Here is a 19,975-nt window from a genome sequence, read left to right as displayed (position 1 = left end):
CAGTGAAATTCTAATAATATTATCGCGCCTCATTAACCGAACGATCGTCCCACTTTGCTGGAAAGTTATTTTACTTAAGCAGCTCCGCAAGCTTCGACTCGCCGTGGCCGAGGACGGCGTTGCTGACCCTCACCAGCGCACTGAAACAGAAGCCTCGTACACCTGTAAGTCCATCAGCTGGAGCCACTTTTCCTCATTTTTGGAATATAGTTAACAAAATAACTGCTCAAAGAATCAAAGTATCAAGAATCTATGAACGTGGTGTTTTTGTTACAATCGTAATCATTTTTTTATCCGTTGCTCTGCTCTGGTAACACTTTCGAGTACTGCTCGCAACTAAGAGTGTAATTCTCCTGTAATTAAATGGAGTTTAAAGATATATTATTTAAAATTACAATGTAATTATATTTGCCTACAAATGCTTAAAGGCAGGAGCGCCAGAATAAGAAACAATGGAATAATTGTGTGAAAATTTATGGTAAAACCAAGCAGCATTTCCCATCTTACAGGGTAAGTGTGCGCTACATATGTTGATGTTGAAGTTCTGCATTTCCAACAATAAAAAATAAATACCATGAAAGTTTGAAGTGTCTGTGTGACCTACCAGGGAGCAAAGTCAAGAAGCGTCTCCTTTCCTGGAACAAACCTCCACAAAGTACAGAGTATGTACAAGTATGTGTAAGATGGCGAAACGATGTTTTTCCAAGAAATGATGCAGTACTGAGAATGACTTACGTGCACTTCCTGTAAAAGAACCAGAAATTAGGCACAACTTAAATGTACTTACAGGATAATTGTGAAATACGTGATGTTATGCAGTATGTAATATTACTTACATTTACTCCTGTACAAACCTGCCTTGTTCTAGTGTGCCTGCCTTCATGTATTTATAGCTAAATATAATTACATTGTAATTTCAAATTCCTTGAAATTCCACTTAATTAAAGGGGAATTACACCTCGTGTCGTGGGCCGGATAATAAAGTCTTACACATGTATTTAATATTTTTTAGTGCTTGATAAGCATAACATTTCCCATCACTCGACTTGATTTAATGTAAAGAAACAACGTTGCACCGTCATCATCTGAAGCACAAAAACACCTGGAGTCGTGTGAAACTCTTTCCACACAGTTCCAGCTATTTTCTAAAGCGTCCTGCATCGTTGTTAAATCGTTGTTACTGCGATATGACTGAAGTTTCCGATTTTTTTAATTTATGTCAGTGTGTTTGTGTTTCTGGAGAGGAAACAGTCGAAGGATGATGATGAAATGATGGAAGGATCTTGTCTATCTTCTCCTCCCCCTCTTCCGTTGTCTCATTTTAGCCCACCATCTGGTGCTGTGTGCTAATGTGTGCGCTTGCTGTAGAACAAAGACATTACACCAGCTCTATACACACACACACACACACACACACACACACACACACACACACACACACACACACACACACACATTCTTACTCAAAGTCACTTTTCTGTGAAATAAAATCATCTTAATACACATTCCACAGTATAGCAAGTGTACATCCTGCTGTGCTGGCTCTCTGTACGGACACACACACACACACACACACATTGTCACTTGCGAACAACATAAAGCAATGTTTTTTCTTTAATTTTCTCTGCACATGAACAAGCATACGCCTGCTGAGTTGGCTAGTGTCTTGAAACTAATGTTTGAGACAAAGATGCTCTTTTCTGCTTCCAGACTTTTCACACCTCCCTCCCTCCCTCCCTCTCTCTCCCTCCCTCCCCTTCTTTTGTTCAGTTTATTTTTTCATGCATGTCACTGACAACTTCCTCGTTTACCCTTTGCCAGTTTGCTAAAGGCCTCTAAAACATTTTGGGTCATAAAGTAAAATAGGTAAACGTCTTTCAGCTTTCCTTTTTCTTCATTGCAACAGTGCTGAATCCTGCAGCAGAGAGCAGGGCAGCTGGAGCCGTGCACGATCATGAAATCATAATATAATCCATATTTTGAGGCTTTGGGTTATGTGGCTTGAACCAATCTGTGTCTGATGATTAACAACTTGCCAATAAGGTTGCGTGGTTCGTCCAATTCACCTGCAAAGAGTTGTTGCTTGAAACTCCTCTGTGTGTCACAGTGAAGCAGTTTAACTACACGTTTAATCCCGGAGATGTGATGGTGTAAGAAAAAGAAGTTTCACCAGCACGTCTCTGTTTCTCCACATGTTAGAGAAATGCTGCTGCAATACATGAAGGAACTGTCAGCGCGATGGCATTATAGGGTTACACGAGTTTCTGAGACCTCTGTCTCTTCAACATGATCAGTACTTGACATAGTTTCAAAATGTTATGGACAAAACTCTTTTTTTTGTCTAACATTAACACTGTTGTTAACAAAAAGTTGCCAAAAACACTCAAATCAAATATGATACAAGAAATATATAATAAAAAGACATCAAAAACAACATGATACAGCAAAAATAAATAAATGGGGATTCATAAACATCTCAGGTCCAAAGAATCTGAATTTTCGAGCAGCTTATTTCTTTGACTGTCTGCTGATTGTAAAGCAGGAAGTTTCTCTTAATGTACAAAGATCACCATTAAAAACTGTGGACCCATTTATTGAATAGTTGTTTATCTATTATTTAATTACTCTGGCGTACGGTCTTTATCAGCAGGAAAAGCTGTAAAACAAGAGTCCAAAATTTTTGCCCCACTGCACAATTTCCAGAGCCGTCCAGAGAGCTGGACTGGAATCTGTGCTGGTCTGATTCTGGCCCTCGGGCCTTATGTTTGGCACCCCTGCCGTAGAGAAACTACAGGAATTGCTGACAGCGTGCTAGTGACTTTGTTTCCTCCCCTCCTCGATGTGCTGCGTGCTTTCACGACGTTCATGTTTTAGTTGGTCTGTGGTTTACAGAATGTGCACTGAATGATGCTTAAAGATGACTCAGTGGGTTGAAACATGAAGCTGTGGATGTGACGAGTCGTGTAAATTGATCCAAATCTGTGAAATATGTGTAAAATTGCAAACATAAATCCCCGTTGTGTTCAAACTCGCAGTGATTTCATAAAAGTATGCTTCGAATGGCTCCTGCTAGATTAAACATCAAAGTGCACCTTTGGGTGGCACGAGGAACGTTTCTGTTTAACAAGTCAAAAAGCCAAAAAACAGAAACATCTTTCTGAGTGAGGCGAAAGCTTCCCGTCGTGGTAAATACAACCCAGAACTGGGGACTGCGTCTCAGTATTCATGTCCCCCACCTCTTAAGCATGTATGCTTGACACAGTAGATGACAATATGAATACAAACCCTTCACAAGTGCACTCTGGATAGAAATCTGTGGGGCTGATTGGTCTGCATTTGGTTCCTGCAGGCTCGTTGTGCAGTTCTGCTTTTGTCATCTGCTCTTCGTCGAGCTCCACGGCCGTCTTCTCTTTGCTCTTCTCCTTTCCACAACAGGAAACATGCTTTTTTTAGCAGCAGATGCTCCACACTCACACAGACACACAGTGACATTTAAATCAGTAAACAGTTAGCAACTGGTGACAGAGCACATTCAAAACAAAACAACTTTATTGAACAGTTTCCTCATTCTGATAATCCCTCATCCATCACCGCTGCAGTCTTTGCAGTCTGTTGTCTTTCTGTGTGTGTGTGTGTGTGTGTGTGTTACGTCTCACTGATATTGTCACCAATGTGACCTCACAGAGTCTCTACAGTAGATCCCCCATCTGTTACACCCTCAGAGACCTGTGTATGCACACACACTCGCACACATATACACACACAAGCTCCTTGGCAGCTTGGTGTCTCTGCAGGAGCTGCCATCATCCCAGTGGAGAGCAGCCGAGAAGGGTATCACGTCTCTTTCCTCTTTTTTTCTGGCTCTCTGTCTCATGTGACATCTCGCTGGTGTTTATTGAAGGTTTAGCAGCATCATCATCATTTTTCCTTTCGACCACACTGCTGTGACTCGAACGCCTTTGCACACGAGTGTCACACATACTCGCACATGTCAATCCAGTGGGGATCAGCGCGGTTACTCAAAGATACGGTCTTTATTCTGAGGTCGTACTCATTTGCAGACATGCGGGTAGTCTGCGCGGCCAGATGAAAGTGCACGTGCGCTGAGCTTTGTGCACAGCCTCTGATGATGTCATTCACATCTCTCACACATTATTCATTCAAGCAGACCCCTGCGTTTATTCCATGTCTGAAAACTAAAGCCTTTAAACCTGCATTCCGTCTTTTGGCCAGCAGGGGGCGACACCTCTGACTGTGCATATAAGTTAACTTAAGTACCGGATTATAAGGCGCATTAATCGAAGCAAAACAGTCAAACTTTACTCAGCTCGTTGTTCTTGCTTCCTCCACTTCCGTACCATTGATTCATTAATGTTGAATTCTCTGCAGCTGCTCTATTCCCATGTTGTTGCAGTATATTAATGACTAACCTGGTACTGTGGATGGATCATCTCAGCTGTTCTCCTGACTGAAGCTGGCTCCTGACTACGGCAGCCGCAATGCTCCAACAATCCATCAAGCAGTGCGGCTTCGTAGCTTAGCAAAGTCGGACTAAAACATTTTTGACAGATTTTTGAGCGCCGTGTAGCACATAAAATCGGTTCGAGGTCAGTGAGCACAACCAGGATTCATGCATAAGGTCACCGGATTAAAAGGCAAACTGTTGATTTTTGAGAAAATTAAAGGATTTTAAGTGCGGTAAATACGGTATATGAGACAATACCCTTCGGCTCACGCGCGCTCTGACATTTAGTAAAAACGTTCCTCGTGAGTTCAGCGTCACAATCGGTGGTTACAAGTTTTATTGTAAACAGCAAGATATTCAACAGTGCACACGGTAACACCAGGAAGACGTTTTTACAGGGAATAATTATACTGCAAGTAGTTTTAAGTACTGCGTTATTTCATGGTTGTGTACGCTGTAGTACACTGTACTTTCTGTTATGAGTGGACTAATCTTGCTTTTTTACATCCTTGTTTAATTTGCATTATGTTGATGTACAGGATGTGTGTTCCATTATTACTGTGTAAACACTTCGTATTACGTACAGCACTTACTTACTTATGGTGTCATCGTTTCTTTGTGTCCTGCTACCCCCGTGTGCCTGCCTTTAAATATTTGTAGGTAAATATAATTGCATTACACTCTGATATGCTCTCCGGCCTGTGTCAGCGGGGATCAGCACATTCCCTACTTCCAGTCAGAGGTGCTCAGTGCAGCCTGACATGTAAAGCATTTTCTTTAACGTGTGTGGAAAACGGCAGCTGCCACTCTGCTGTCGGCCGTTGCCAAAAAGCAATTCTGTGTTCATGTGGGGATCCTCGGCACATGAACAGAAGGCTGCCCGGCTCGCACCGCGGACCCGTAATGTAACACGATGGCCCGTGACCACTTGTAAGCTTGGAAAACAAACCCTGTGCCGCCAACACCTGCTGTGGATTTCACATCACCTACATGCCAGCTTGCCCTGCATGTGCAGACCTTTAATTGGGAAATCCATATTAGCAGCATTACTTTACCTGTTGAACGGCAGCGACGGGCAGATATGAGCCAGAGTACACTGCCCGATTCCAACCAGCCTCTCTGCAGAGATTTGTTCTGTATATTAAATGTGTCGTGGACGTCAAGCGGTTTCCTTTCTTTCACACAGACATGTTAACCTCCACAGCTTCCTCTTTGTTGTCACTCCTCATCATCTTCCTGTTGCTGTACGATTGTAAATGCTCCTTTGTCTCACTAAGATGGGGCTGTGGGGGTTTGCGCTGCTGCTCTTACTCCAACCATTAGGGAAGAATAGGGGGGGGGGGGTTGGACAACAGGAGCCCATCCTGAGTGGTCAGTGATGGGACAGCTATTTTCATAAGTCAGAAGCACGGCCCATAATGTCAGGTGTGGTCCCTGGGAGTACTTACCTCAGCTGCTTGTGTGTATGCATGCTTGTGTAATCACAACGCCACGTTTAAGTACACGGCCACTGTTGTAAAATGGATCCTTGGGCAGTGATTCACACGGCACGGGGCTGTCCACACACGCTCACAGAGCCTCAGCATGGCTGGGTGGAAGGGCATCTGTGCGCCATTCTCATTAAAAGACCACGTCGCTGAAAGCAGGTGTCCTCGCAAACACGCACCCAGACAGAGGAACGGCACAATTTGTAGTGCCGAGTGTGAAAGCGGATCAAACACAGCCGATAACCAAAATTCCGATCGCCGCTCGTCTTACCTCGCGCTCCTGATAGTGTTTTAATCTTCGTGCGGCTCTGGCTAACAGCTCATCTGCCCTTCAGAGGTGAAGCAGCGCACTGTTCACACTCGTTTTCACATAATGCGTCTCTCCATCATTCCCTCTGTCATGTTTTCCCGGCTCAGTTGAATAAAAAACGCACACACAAACACACCAACGAAGCTGTCTTTTTAATAGCTTGTCCTCTCGTTGATCCATCGTCGTGGCGACCCATTTAAACGTTAAATGACCAGCACGAGGAGCGAGCTTGTAAGTGGATGGATTTGACAGAGTTTGAGCAAAGACCTTTGCGTGGCTACAAACGTCAAACGGACCCACAGACTCGCAGTAGTGTTTATTATTGTAGTGCATGTGAATGTAGCCGCCGCTCGTAGTGACGAAGGTGAAATAATAGAAATGTTCGATTAAAGTTTGGTTTCTTTTTTTTATCTCACTACCTGTTAAATCCTCCGTGCTCCGAGGATGCGCTTGCTCCTTATTTTATGGGAAATCGAATTCCTCACCCAGAAACCATCTTTACATACATTTGCATATTTTTGTCAGGTTCCATAAAACGTCTCGCACCGTTGTGGGTGGTCCTGGTCTCCCCACCCTATCTGAGAAATGCTGCAGTATAGCATCCATCCTCTGCTCTAAATTCATTCGGACATTTGCTCTGCTCTGTGCCGAGCGTGAGAAATCACAAATAACAAAAAGGACGCGGCGAAATCAGCCGAATAAAAACATTTTAGCTGCGGCGGAAAAACTGAAAAGTTGCCAAACCACGAGCATTGCTTTGGATGGACTTTTCCAGCCTAATGAATCCTCACTGTAATTATGTGCTGAAAGTAGCTAACATTCCTCTTCTGGGTGTTTTGAAGTTCTTTCCAAGGTCGGAAAGCTTCCTATCAGGTCTGGACAGTCAGTCTGATGGGGAAGTTTTTCCAGCAGGGAAAACAGTTTTCTGCAGAGCAGAGGACTTTTTGTCGGCTTAACGCTGTTAAACCTACAATCCCCACAGACAAACAGTGTCTAAAGCTGACACTGCTGACCCAAACAAACACACAGAGGCAGACTCAGGCTGACTTAATGCATGTGTGTGCAGAGCCACATACACAGACATGGACTCACTCACAGATATATAGTGTAAACAGACAAATCAATGCAGTAATTTATGTGAAAGTATAGACAGTCATGCAACAGGAAACACACACACACACACTGTCATTAAAAAGTGCATCAGATACGATTCGAATAAACCAGGCCTGTGTGTCTGTTAGCTAAATGCTAATGCATACGTATTGTGGTATTTTCTGCAGATTGTGCTAAATGTTCTGCTGTAGGTGAGATGTCACACGCACAGATATGTATGAAGATGTACCGTCTCTGTCCTCAGTGCAGAAAGCTGCTAAAGTCTGCTCCAGTGACATCTGTGCTCATTAGCATATTTATGATGTCATCACGCTGCATGTGCTGCTGAAATCAGGATTTTACGACCTTTTATTGTCTGATAGGGTCACAAGTTAAAGATGACTGCACCTGAAATGATCGGTCAAAAAGCAGCCGAATGAGTTTCCAGTTTTCTGGGTTTGTTGTTCGGTCCTTTTTGGAAGACGTCGGTGTAAACGAGTCTAAAATGAATAACGATGAAGAGAATTTGTGCAACATGAATCTGTAAACGCCGTGCTTGGATAAAATGTGTGTTTTTAGCTTTGGAAATTAGGTGTGACGTTCCAGCTGTGAGGTTTGTTCATGCAGATCTGTCTGTTTTCTTGACCTGTAGGAGCAGATGAGATTTTACAAATGTGGATTTAGCTGTGGGCTGTTTCACTGTGGCATCGCTGATTATGGGAGGACGATTTCTCGCTTCCTGCGTGAAGAAATGTTTGCATGTTGACATATAGCACAGGTTGCTTTAGCCACCATGATTAGTGAGAATAAGTGATCAGATATCAGCTGAACTGCTGTAATATTGAAAACTTGTGACATTTATCAGCTGTTTAACTTGAACCTAGACCTGCGTGCACTTATTCAAAGAACAATCATCCTCCTGTTTCCTCCTGTTTCCTCTCAATCGATGACGATGATGATGCTGGGGATGATGGTGGATCTTCCGTGCGTAAACATGACATGTTTGTGTTGTGTTGTCGGTTATATGTGCAGGTGTGTGATGAACAGAGATGGGCAGTAACGCGTTACTGTAATCTGATTACTTTTTTCAGGTAACGAGTAAAGTAAGGGATTACTATTGCAAAAATGGTAATTAGATTACCGTTACTGTTACTTTCCCGTAGGAACGCTGTGTTACTAAAACCGTGATTTTTTTGCGAGAATGTCTCATGACAGTGACGTAAGCGAGTGCGACGTTCGTGACAACAGCTGTGTGCAGATCAACAATGGATCATATATGGAGTGCAGAGAGAGTATGAGCGTGCAGCGTTTAAAGCGTGGAAGTACTGACCTTACTTTGAGTTTGATTCCATAAAAAGTGACAAAAACATTAGTGTCCACTGTGCGTGGGAAGAAAACTTCTTTTTACAGCGAAAAAAACCCCTAAACTTCCAACAAGCACCGAGTAGCTACGACGTAATGGGAAACTCACAGAGAAACTCGCGGATTCTTCCACTGACCGCGGCACACCTGCACCAGGGTAAACCTCCGCCTACCCCACTCCTGCTTTACAGGTGAAAATAGAGCAACAGGACCGCTGAGTCTGTGACTTTATTTATTTTCTGCTGTGTTTTACTTGCATCTATTTGAAAGAGTGAGTGTAAACACAAAAAATATTTTATTTTATGTGCTGGAATGTGCAGAAAATAAGTTTAAATGTTAAACTAATTTCTTCCAGTCAGTTAAATTTTTGCTTGATGCATAAAGTTAAAAGGTTAAAACTAATAAAACAAGTTTTAAAAAGAGACTTTTCCATTTGATTACATCTTGTATGATGGATTATGTAGAAAAAGTAGAATTGGGCTGAAAGATCTATCACTTTATTACCTCTTCAGGTTGTAAATCGTGTTTTTAAAAAGTAACTAAGTAATTAATTACTTTTGAAAATAAGTAATCAGTAAAGTAACGGGATTACTTTTTTTGGGGGAGTAATCGGTAATTAGTTACTGATTACTTTTTTCAAGTAACTTGACCAACACTGGTGATGAACTGTAGCTTTGCAGGTGTAATTGATTATGAATGTCACTGAGCTGTTGTCAGTAAGTCGGACCACCGTCCATCCCTGACATCAGCTCAGCTGTGGTTTCACAATTTTTGTGAGTTTGTTGAAACTCTGGAAAAATAAAAAACTACTGTTCAGGATCATGTAAACAGTATAATCCATACGCTGTGAAGCTCAGCTCGCTCTCTCCCGCTGAGCCATCACATAATTTTGACTGTCAGTATCTGCTCGCTGTCTTTGTTCACAGTCTTTGTGCCACTAAGTCTCCCTCACACTCAGTCATTACTGACACATCTCTCTCTCTTCATAATATGCAGTTTTTTTCCTTTTGCTTTCTGGCTTTATGATAGTTTTTATGCATATGGTCTGTCTTTGCTTCTTATTTCAGCCTTTCACCATCTTTCCTCATTATATTCACTCTGCTCTTCCTGCTTTAGTCTCTCTGGCTTTCTGTGTTTGTCGTCTTCTCCAATTACCTTGTGAAAATGCACAGGTCATTTTATTGATATTGCAGACTTGAGAGCAAAAAAAAAGGTGGGTATATAAAAGCAGGCGGTCCAAATGGCTTCTTTCTTTTAAACTTTTTATACTCTGACTACATTTTTTTTTTTATTTGGAGAGAAATTTAGTTCAAAAGCACCTGGTAGTTTCTCTCAAGTGGAAAAGCTTTTAGTTTAGCTTTTGAAGACTTTTCAAGCTCAATGAGCTAACCCTCTCCCTCCTGCCTTCACCCCGTTCCCAACCCTTTCCCTTCATCATCCCCATCTCGCCTCTTCTGCCTCCATTACTCTCTGCCGCTTCCAGAGGGACGAGGTGTCCCGCGTGCCGAGCGTGGTCTCAGAGAATGGAAAGGAGCAGCTCATGTTTGAGGTGCCCCTCAACGACACCGGCTCGGCGGGGCTCGGCGTCAGCCTCAAAGGGAACAAGTCCAGGGAGACGGGAGAGGATCTGGGAATCTTCATCAAATCCATCATACACGGAGGAGCTGCCTACAAGGTGACGCAGTATTCCCATACATGCATACACTCATGTAAATCACTTTATCCGTACAGTGCGATGTTTTCTTTGCTCCAATCACAGTGTAAATGAACAGAAAAGGAGCCTCATCCCACGTGGACATCTTTGCACACAAGACTCTCATCTGAGGCCTGGTTGTGATCCTGCTCCGCTAATCTTTGACCTCTTCTTCTCTGTTTGACCGGCGCATGCACACACACCCTCGCACCGGGCGCAGCTGTTAGTGTTTGTGCACAAACAGGCAGGAATAGATGGAAAGGGCCTGCTGCAGAGGAATTGTAAATATCTTGCCGATGCAGTCGGGCAGACTGAGCTGACGGAGGTCTCGGTCGATGAGGTGGAGACTGCGTTAAGTCAGACAGCCTTGAGAATGTGTGTGTGCAGGGTTTAAGTCATTTTGGCTGGTTTAACCTCACAGACGCACTCAGTGAAGGCCACAGGTGTGTGTGTGAGCGAGCGTCTGTGTGAGCTCTCCATCATAGCTCAGTGATTTCCTGCCAGCGCTGAAAAGAGAGAAAGTCAGACCGCACAGCGTAAATAAACGATATTCAACATGTAGCTGTCATTAACTCACAGGCGCGTGTGTTCGTGCATGTCGACAGAGTTCATGCAAAGACATATCTGCAATGCAAACTGCAGAAAACGCACACATCAGCAAACCGCTCTGTGCTTTACAGGATGGACGCCTGCATGTCAATGACCAGCTGGTGGCTGTAAATGGAGAGTCTCTACTGGGACGCCCCAATCACATGGCCATGGAGACGCTGCGGCGCTCCATGTCACAGGAGGGCAACGTCAGAGGGACCATCCAGCTGGTGGTGCTGAGAGCTTTAAAGGTACAGGTTTTGCCTTGTGTGTCGTTTTATATAACAGATAGATGAGCTAAACTAATGAGCCAGTGAGCAGTTAGTCATGTGAAAAACAATTATCAACAAGTCTTTTAATATTATTTTTAAGTAAAAACATGAAAAATAAATAAATATATTTAGGCTTCAGTTGTAAGAGACCAGAAGATGTTACTGAGGCCTCACAAGGCTTTGGGTATGGGCTTCTTCAGTGCTTCAACCTGCAGATTAACCAGGCTAAAGCAAATACACCTGCAGTAAAGCCTTTATAGAAGGAACGATGTCTGCTTGACGGCAATAATGAATTCTTTCAGACAGTATAGTATATCCCTAAGTTTGTGCTGGTTTAAATATGTTTGATCATTAGTAAAGAATTATTGTATTTGTGACCAGCAGCTGTATTTATTAGGATAGGGAGGGATTAAAGAGCATTGTTCTGTGCTGCTGTAACACAGGGACCATGTGTAATGTTACAGAGAGCTGTGAAACCTGGGGGTAAAAGGACACTCTCGGGTGGGTGTGAAGCTTTACATGGATGAACAAACTTAAACATATAACTGAAATGTAGAGAACAGACACTGAAAAGCAGACGTTTTAGGAGTTTGCTGGTCTGGAGCATCCAGGTGTGTTAACGCCACAGTTCTCCTGGATGTCCCAGCAGATTCATCCCAAGAGTCTTCAGGCCTCACGCAGCAAGTTACACACTTTACGTATAATTAGAGAAAAACTAAACCAGTACAGCTTCGATCCACTTTTATTTATGTAGCACCAAATCACAACAACAACAGTTGCATCAAGGGGCTCAAACAGCACCTCAGACACCTCATGCTGTCAGCACGGTGGTGGAGAGGGGTGATCTGGACACCACGGCGCCATCGAGTCGTCGTCTGTATACCACAGTGTTCTGGAGGCAAACGTGAGGCCTCGTGTCTGACATCTAAAGCTTGGCCCAAACTAGTTTCCACCGTGCTGACAGCAGGAGGTGTCCGAGGTGCCGTTTGAGCCCCCTGAGACAACTTTGAGACAGCAGACCTCAATGCAATGAAACGCTGTAGCACGATGCAGCATTTCCTCCACAGTCACGCGAGAGACGACAAAATCCCACAGAAAACTGTGACTTCGAGCTGTTGCAGCTAAAGGTGATGCTACAGGCGACTGAATCTATGGGTCTACTTCATTTTTCACATGACTGCATATAAATGTCTGGGTAATATATTTATCTTGTGTGTTATCTCTGCCTTCCACCACGTTTGAAAGCCCCTGCATTCCTCACACTGTGTCTTCTCTGCTTTCAGAGGCAGCAGCAAAAGAGCGTTTACGTTTGTGTGTGTGTGACAGCGTTCTTGACTCAGCTGTATCTCCTTTCTTTATAAGAGAAAGAGACGCTTTTCATCTCGCCTGCTTTTCAGCCGGTGCCTTTTCCGCGGCTCTGTAGTCCGTCTGTAGAAATCCTTGCACGCACAAAGCCAGGGTTGTGGGCTCAAGTGTGGATGACCCTTCGGATGACCTGCTGGTTATTGAAAAAGCTATATACGCTGTGCAGTGTGCTCACATACAGGCACCCCAAACACACACTCAGAGACACGAATTAACACATAGAGACGCCGTTCAGAGAAGGTGTGTGTATTTAGAGCCACAGATGCAGTTTAAATGAATAAACTGGACTTATATCAGTTAACAACCGTAGTAAGGTGGGATTTAGTGCATTAGTTGGATCAACTGGAAGCTGGTTTCATGCATGCATGTAGCCGTGAGCTTGGGCTTGCTGGGCTTAGGCCATCCTCCCTGTCAATCACCTGATGAGGAAAGCAGTGAGATCCATCAAAGATAGATAGATAAGAGACTGTACCTTAAAAGCTTTTCCTGGACTCAACATTGATGCTTTTCAGTGTTAGAAAAGTGCAGCACTATATCTCTCACTTCATCCAGCTGCTCGTCTAATACAGGACCCATCCAAACACCTTCTGCCTGCATCGCTATGGTTCTGCAGGTTCAGCGGGAACGTTGTTCTCGACCATCGTAAAAAAACAAGAAGCAGGTTTTAAACATCCACCCCGTTGATTCTTGCTGTTGGTGCTCATCATGCAGAATAACACCAACGCCAAAAACCTGCAACTCAATGCAGTGAATGTCACCTGATTTTCAGTCCTTTGATTTTCCCGTTTGGCTCAAATGCTGTTTGTAGAGCAGCGCTCCTCCCATCCTTGGAAAGTCTTTCTTAGAAAAAACAACCACGAGCACAGAAAATGAGGCCGTGGTGTAAGTGCCGTGTGACTGTGAGCCGTGTTTTTCTACTTTAGCAGAGTGAACGAAGTCGGTTTCTAATGGTTTCATATTCAGAGAGGTGGACGAAGTCTTGTTACTGATGATTATTGGAGTTAATGATGAAAATAAACAGAGAACGCAGACATAGGGTGATGCATGTTTGTGTATCTCCAGCATTCAGGAGAAATCTGATTGCACTATAATACTAACTAATGGGAAGCATGCTGGGGGGAGCCAGGAAGGGGGCCTGCTGGATGCATAGGCTGGATTGGAGTCGGAAGGAGCCGGTGCCGGGTGTGGGGTCAAGAGTAGGACAACAAGGAGGATTTATTGCACACAGGGCGTTGTTATGTCTCCTTTGTTGTTTGAGAGCGGGGATTATCCAACGCAGAGGGGGCAAATACAGCAAAGAAACAGAGTACACCGAATCTCAAAGCAGCAGCAGCATACATATGCATGCATGTTAATGAATCCAGAGAGTTTTCTGCACCCAAACACAAATGACAAATAAATGCAAATTCAATTCCTAAAGAAATAATACATGCACAACGAGACACATCGACAGTATAATCAATGCTTTGTTTGATAGCGCAGGGCCCTCAGAGGGAGAGGTGTGACAGTGTCATCCCACCATCATGCGCCGCTGGAGACCCGACCGCCCCGCAGTCCTTCCTGTTACACTTCGCTGTCCCCTTCAAGTCTGCTGCATAGTTGGTGCATTGTAATGTTCTGCACACACATCCACACGGACCCTCGCGCCCACCATGTGATGATGAAATTTACGTCACCGGGACTCGAGCGGACTCGCGGCGGCAGAGCGCATAATCGAGGTTTCAGTGCCACACACTGAAAGAGGAAGCAGTGCTGAAGGTGCTTCTAACCCTGTGGGGGCATGGGAAATGCAGTCCCCTCCGTCACCTTGACCCTGCACTGTCTCTCGAGTGTCTCCCTCGGATTCGCTTCACTCGGCGTCTTATTGTGTTTGAAAACCTCTCACACGCTACTGCTCGTCTCTCCGTTTAAATGCAGTCCACATGCAAAACAAGTAGAATCCAGCACGTCACCCAGACTTCATCCAACAAAGTATGATTCACATCTCCTTTTTGTTTTATTTTGAAAGTGTTGAGCGGTGTTTGTTCCCGTTTCAGGATCAACACGGTGGATCCCCCAGTCGCTCATTTGACAGCTCCTCTGGCCTCTCTGCACCGATGAGCCCGATGAACGGTCAGGCCGCTGAGACCGTTCACCTCCCTCTGGTGACCAACGCCATTTATGCATCTAACGGTGAGTTTAGCATGTTATATAACTGCCCTTCAATCATGTGGCGCTGACCTTGTTGCTGCTGCGAGCACCAAACGTGGTAGCATCGACAACAATGCAGATGATTCATCTGTGGATCTGAGTGCTGCCACCCACTTCTGAAGGCTGTTTGTTTGTCCTTGTCTGTTGTCCTAAAGTTTGATATGAGAGCGGTTGTTTTGTGAGGCTTTGGGCCGCTGGGTCGTTTAAATGCAGAGACCTCAACAGGAAAAATCAGAACTCTGCCATGTTGTTGTGGTGAGTTGGACCCAAAAGTAGACTTCTGAAGCAAACTGGATAAACAAAAGAGGAACCTTCATTCTGGAGGAAGGCCTGACAAACTGAACGGGATCACAAACACACAATCTGACAGCGAACAAAGGGAGACCGCGACTGTGTATACACGGGAGGGCGACTGTGGAAACACCTGAAACTAATCAAACAGGAAACAACGCAGAGGAAGTGATGCTATATACAACACACATGAGACAGGAGACTATCAAAATAAAACAGGAAATAAGTAAAAGATGAAAACACCTTTCACAGACAGAGATTTCCAAATGAAAACTTCACTCACTGATCACTGAGCATCAGTCCAGCTCTTTGTCTCCTCAGCCCAGGTGAGATGCTCCTGATGCTGTCTCAGGTTCAGGAGCGCCTAAAGACGTCTCCGCATGGTGACACCGGCCTCAGCTTCACTTCCATTTTATTAAAATAAACTGAAATCACAACATGCCTCATTCAGCCATTCGCATAGACACTCTGTATCTAACATGCACGTTCTGAAGAACGCATCAAAGGGCCTTAAGCCAAGTCCTCACCTACAGGAAGTGATTTCAAACTAAAGTGTAACATTACAGGAACATGCTTGTTCATGTCCCCTCTGCGTGAATGATACGCGCACGCCTGTTTCACGTGTTCCTGACTTTATTCGAGCGCTTTTTTCTTTAGTTTTCTTTTTACTGTAAAAGCTGCATCAAAGGTGGGCGTGTCATCTGCACCGAGTCCAGTAAAGAAGCGAATCTGCTTATTAATCACAAGAAATAAACAACGTCTCTGAGAGAAAACAAACATAAACAAAAAGCATGATCTCGCCATCTCCAGTTGACTTAATTAGAGGGTATTCTGCTCCCGTTTTTCTCTTTTCTTCTTCCTCTCTCTCTGCTTCTTTTCACTCGCGTGTCCCTCGGGGTTGTTTTGTTTCTTACTGGAAGGTTCTGCCTGTGAGTGCGCGTTACAGAGCGCCTTCTGTTGTCGCCGTTGTCCAGGTATTACAGATGTTATGGAGACAAAATCTGATGTACACTCGTGATGTGAATCAGAGTTTAAGCATATTTGATGGTATATTTGTCCTAATATAGAGAGTTTAAGGCGGCTGTGCACATTTGCATCGTCCTCAGTGTCTGAATGATATCTGTGTGTGTGTGTGTGTGTGTGTGTGTGTGTGTGTGTGTGTGTGTATTGGTTCAGGGATTTTTTTTGGCCAGTATTAAACAGTGCTGTGTTTCTGTGTGTTTACACTGAGGCTGGCAAACAGCTCTGACCTTGAACACACTCTGCTGTTCAAATTCACCTCAGCTATCGTGTCATTTACATACACACATTAGTGTGTGTTGGCATACAGTAGCACATTCTCAGGCTGTGCGAGTTGTGTTGTGTGCTTTCACTGGTGTGTGTGTGTGTGTGTGTGCGCGCTGGCCTGTGTTTTGACTGTTCTAATGAACTGTTTCACACACTGAATCCACAGTTTTTCTGGCACGCGGTCCAAATTAAAACACTGCACTGTTCTGTGTTTCAGAATAAATTCAGTGTGGTGATTCCTTACATGCATGTCTCTTTCTCTTATCCATCATCTTCTTCTTTCAGTCTTCATTCACTCTTTGTTCTCTCTCTTATCTACTTAAGCTTAAACTCAGTACAGTTTCACATTATGCAGTCTTTCCAAATTTCCTCATGTTTATGTATTTAAATTGTTTTTGTGATGGACCACAAATGAAAGTGATGGTTTAAGAGCACCGTTTACAGATGAAGATCACTGCAGAAAGTAAAATGTTTTCTGGGCCTGAAGAAACTTGACACAGAAAAATAACCTTAATGATGTCATGCAAGACTTGAGTCAAGCTCTAATGTGGGATCCATCCCAGGAGCGTGCCAGGTAGATGTAGCCACAGTGAGGTCAACATTATTCCACTGCATGTCTTTATCCCGTCTTCCTTCTCTCTCCAGCCGGTCGCAGCAGATGGCCCCGCCCCTCTCTGAGCCTGGTTCTGCCGGAGGTTTCTTCCTGTTAAAAGGGAGTTTTTCCTTCCCACTGTCGCCAAAGTGCTTGCTCATAGGGGGTCATGTTAATGTTAGCAAACTGACACACAGATCTGCTGGTAACAGAAAGAAACAAACTTCTTTGATGGTCTGCATCATCACATCTGTCAGATAATCTATTAACATGCCCCAAACACAGTGCACAGCTCCAGCCGGGCAGACGAGGATCTGATATAATTACTGTCGTCCGTCAAAGCAACCGCGTCCCTGACTGCAGTAACCAGGTGGATGAATAACAAATCCAACCAAGAGTTTTATGAAGGGAGACTAAAGACTTTATTTTGCACCATGTTGTGTCTGTAAATGTGCTTTTCATGGCTGTGAAGTTTCTTTTACCTGTGAGTTAAACCGTCCTCGTGTGGCACCGCGAGGAGCTGCAGTCATAGTTTTGTTGTTTTTGTTTTTTTAATGGCACATTTTGAAAAATATCATTAAACCTCAAAGTTGAAAACTATTGTTACAGGTCCCTGTTTATAAGATTTGGTTTAAAAAGAAGTAACAGAAACACCACGGTCTGTAAAACACGAAAGGTTTAGAACGAGGCGATGTGCGATTTTCAAATTGATGCCATAAATGTTTCTCACCTCAGATGAGGTTGAATCTTAAGGTCAGAGGTCAAGTTTTCTGTGAGTCTTTTGAATGTGATATCAAGCATGTCTCATATGATCCTACATGGGATGTTGATGCTATATAATATTTAATACTATGTTTCTCACCACCATTGTTTGTACTGATGGCATTCAATTAGATGAAACTTTATTAATCCCTCGGGTCGGTTCCTGCAGGAAATTCAGTTTCATAATTCAGGCATATCGGCATGCAGGGAATGATATATGGATAATGACACGTCATCTCATTATGAGTTTATGTCACAAAGTTCCTGAATATGTTTTTTATTGGAAAACAAAATTGTTGTGATCAGAAACATTTTCACATGGATTTATATCTAAAGCTTTAAACATGCTACACATGCATCATACCCACATAAGTAAAACATAGTAACAAAGTAACTGTAGAAAACATTTCACGTATATTGATACAACAGAGAAAACAACACTTGAACTTTTTTCTTTCTGCACTACAAACATGTTAAAGTGCGTTTAAAAAGAAAACAGAATGAATATTTACTGAACATAAAGTTACTCCCTTCAAAGTAAGAGCGTGAGCTGCCTTGTTTCTTATAGTTTAAGTTATAAGTAAATGCACATTACAGCAGTAATCAGCAGCAGCTTCTCTCTTTATCCGGCTCAGGTTGGACGTTTGTAGGAGCCAGATCTGCCTTTCTTTGTGGTTTTGGGTCATTGTCCAGCTGAAAAAACAAACGGATACTTTCCACGCTCATGCAGACCCACTCAGTGCAACCTGACTCATGCTCTCAGATCATTAAGAAGACCAGGAGTCCCAGCAGTTCTCTTAAACAATTCCAGCTGAATGAACTGCATTAAACTGCACAGCTAAACGCTGAACGCACCACCAGTGCACCCAAACTTCAGACTGGTTCTGTATTTGTAAAACGAATGCGCCGGTTCCCACGGCTGCTAAGAGAGAGATGGGTGGGGATGATTGGACCAACAAGCCGTAGACAAATACAGATGACAGGAAGGAAACGTGGAGTGTGGAAGAAGAGGATTCATCTATCCTCTATTGGAGCAAACTGATACTGAGCTATCATCCACACAACAAATGCCTTTTTCACTTCAAATAGAGGGAGTCAGTGAGAACAGTGTGTGTGTGTGTGTGTGTGTGTGTGTGTGTGTGTGTGTGTGTGTGTGTGTGTGTGTGTGTGTGTGTGTGTGTGTGTGTGTGTGTGTGTGTGTGTGTGTGTGTGTGTTTGACAGTTCAGCTGATTAAGGTGCTGGCAGGGAGGAGGAGAAGAAAAGGCTGAAAACTGAGTGGGAGATAAAATGATTTATGGGAGATCTGAGAGGAGAGATAAATGACAGCCAAAATATCAGATTGCAAGAAAGGCAGCAGAAGAAAAATAAAGCAGGTGATTAGTGTAGAAAGCGAGCGGGAGGGAGGGAGCTGAGAGGCTGCGATGCGTTCGGAGGCCGCCGCTTTCCTCTCCAGTTGCAAACGTCTGTGCTTTCAGTCGCACGTGTGCAGAGTGTATAAAGGACGCTCGGCGAGGACGGCGCCGTGTGGCAGCTATGCACTCTGAGAAGTGATGACTGTATGTAAATTACGCTCGAGCGGATCGTGTGTCTGTGCATCAAGTTGTCATACGCTCGTTTATCAGGCGGACGCAGCCATATCACTTCTGCACATCTGCACCAACTTTTGCTGTGGTTTATCTCTCTCTTTACTTTTCGCTCATCCAGCTGCTTATCTTTCCCTCCGCTTCCCTCTCGTCTCTCACTCGCTTTAGTTTTTATCCTTAAGACTTTCTGTCTGCGAAGCTTTTCGTGAGAATCGCTTTAACCCACTTTCTAATGTTCTCTCCTCACTAAAGGCGGGTTTTCTAAATATTTAGAGGAGACAACAATAGATCAGAGTAACACGTGTTTATGTGACGTGTTCCTCCACCCATTTTTTGATTATTAAATAGTCCCCGCTAATGGCTTCAGATGTGATTGTGAAACTGCAGCTACATGCAGCTGCAAGCGGAGGTGGAAATCAGTGTCGGGACTTCCTCAAAACACTCTCGCAGCATAATTCACTTCCTTCTGCTTCCTCCTCGTGTGCCGTGTTTGAAAGCTGCATTTGTTATACTGTCGTCCTTACAGCAGACTCACAGTGCAGGCAGCTGCTTGGATGTTTTCTGCTACATTGCTGTGCAGCAATAATCATCTCTGTCTCATTAACAGACAGCAGAGCAGAAATTCAAAGTGTTGA

General features: G+C 43.8%; 1 protein-coding gene across 1 annotated transcript in view; it reads left to right on the top strand.

Annotated features, from left to right (window-relative positions):
* Window positions 1–19,975, top strand: part of LOC120731028 (partitioning defective 3 homolog B-like) — a 207,061-nt gene that overhangs the window by 84,983 nt on the left and 102,103 nt on the right. The window contains 3 exon segments of the mRNA XM_040027756.1: window positions 10,200–10,391; window positions 11,090–11,248; window positions 14,671–14,806. Of these exon segments, the coding sequence (XP_039883690.1) occupies window positions 10,200–10,391; window positions 11,090–11,248; window positions 14,671–14,806 (487 nt within the window).

The sequence above is a fragment of the Simochromis diagramma genome, unplaced genomic scaffold, assembly GCF_900408965.1.
Source record: "Simochromis diagramma unplaced genomic scaffold, fSimDia1.1 OVJJ01000343.1, whole genome shotgun sequence".
Taxonomy (NCBI): Eukaryota; Metazoa; Chordata; class Actinopteri; order Cichliformes; family Cichlidae; genus Simochromis; species Simochromis diagramma.
Note: the sequence above shows the minus strand (reverse complement) of the source record. Positions and strands in the feature narration are given on the sequence as shown.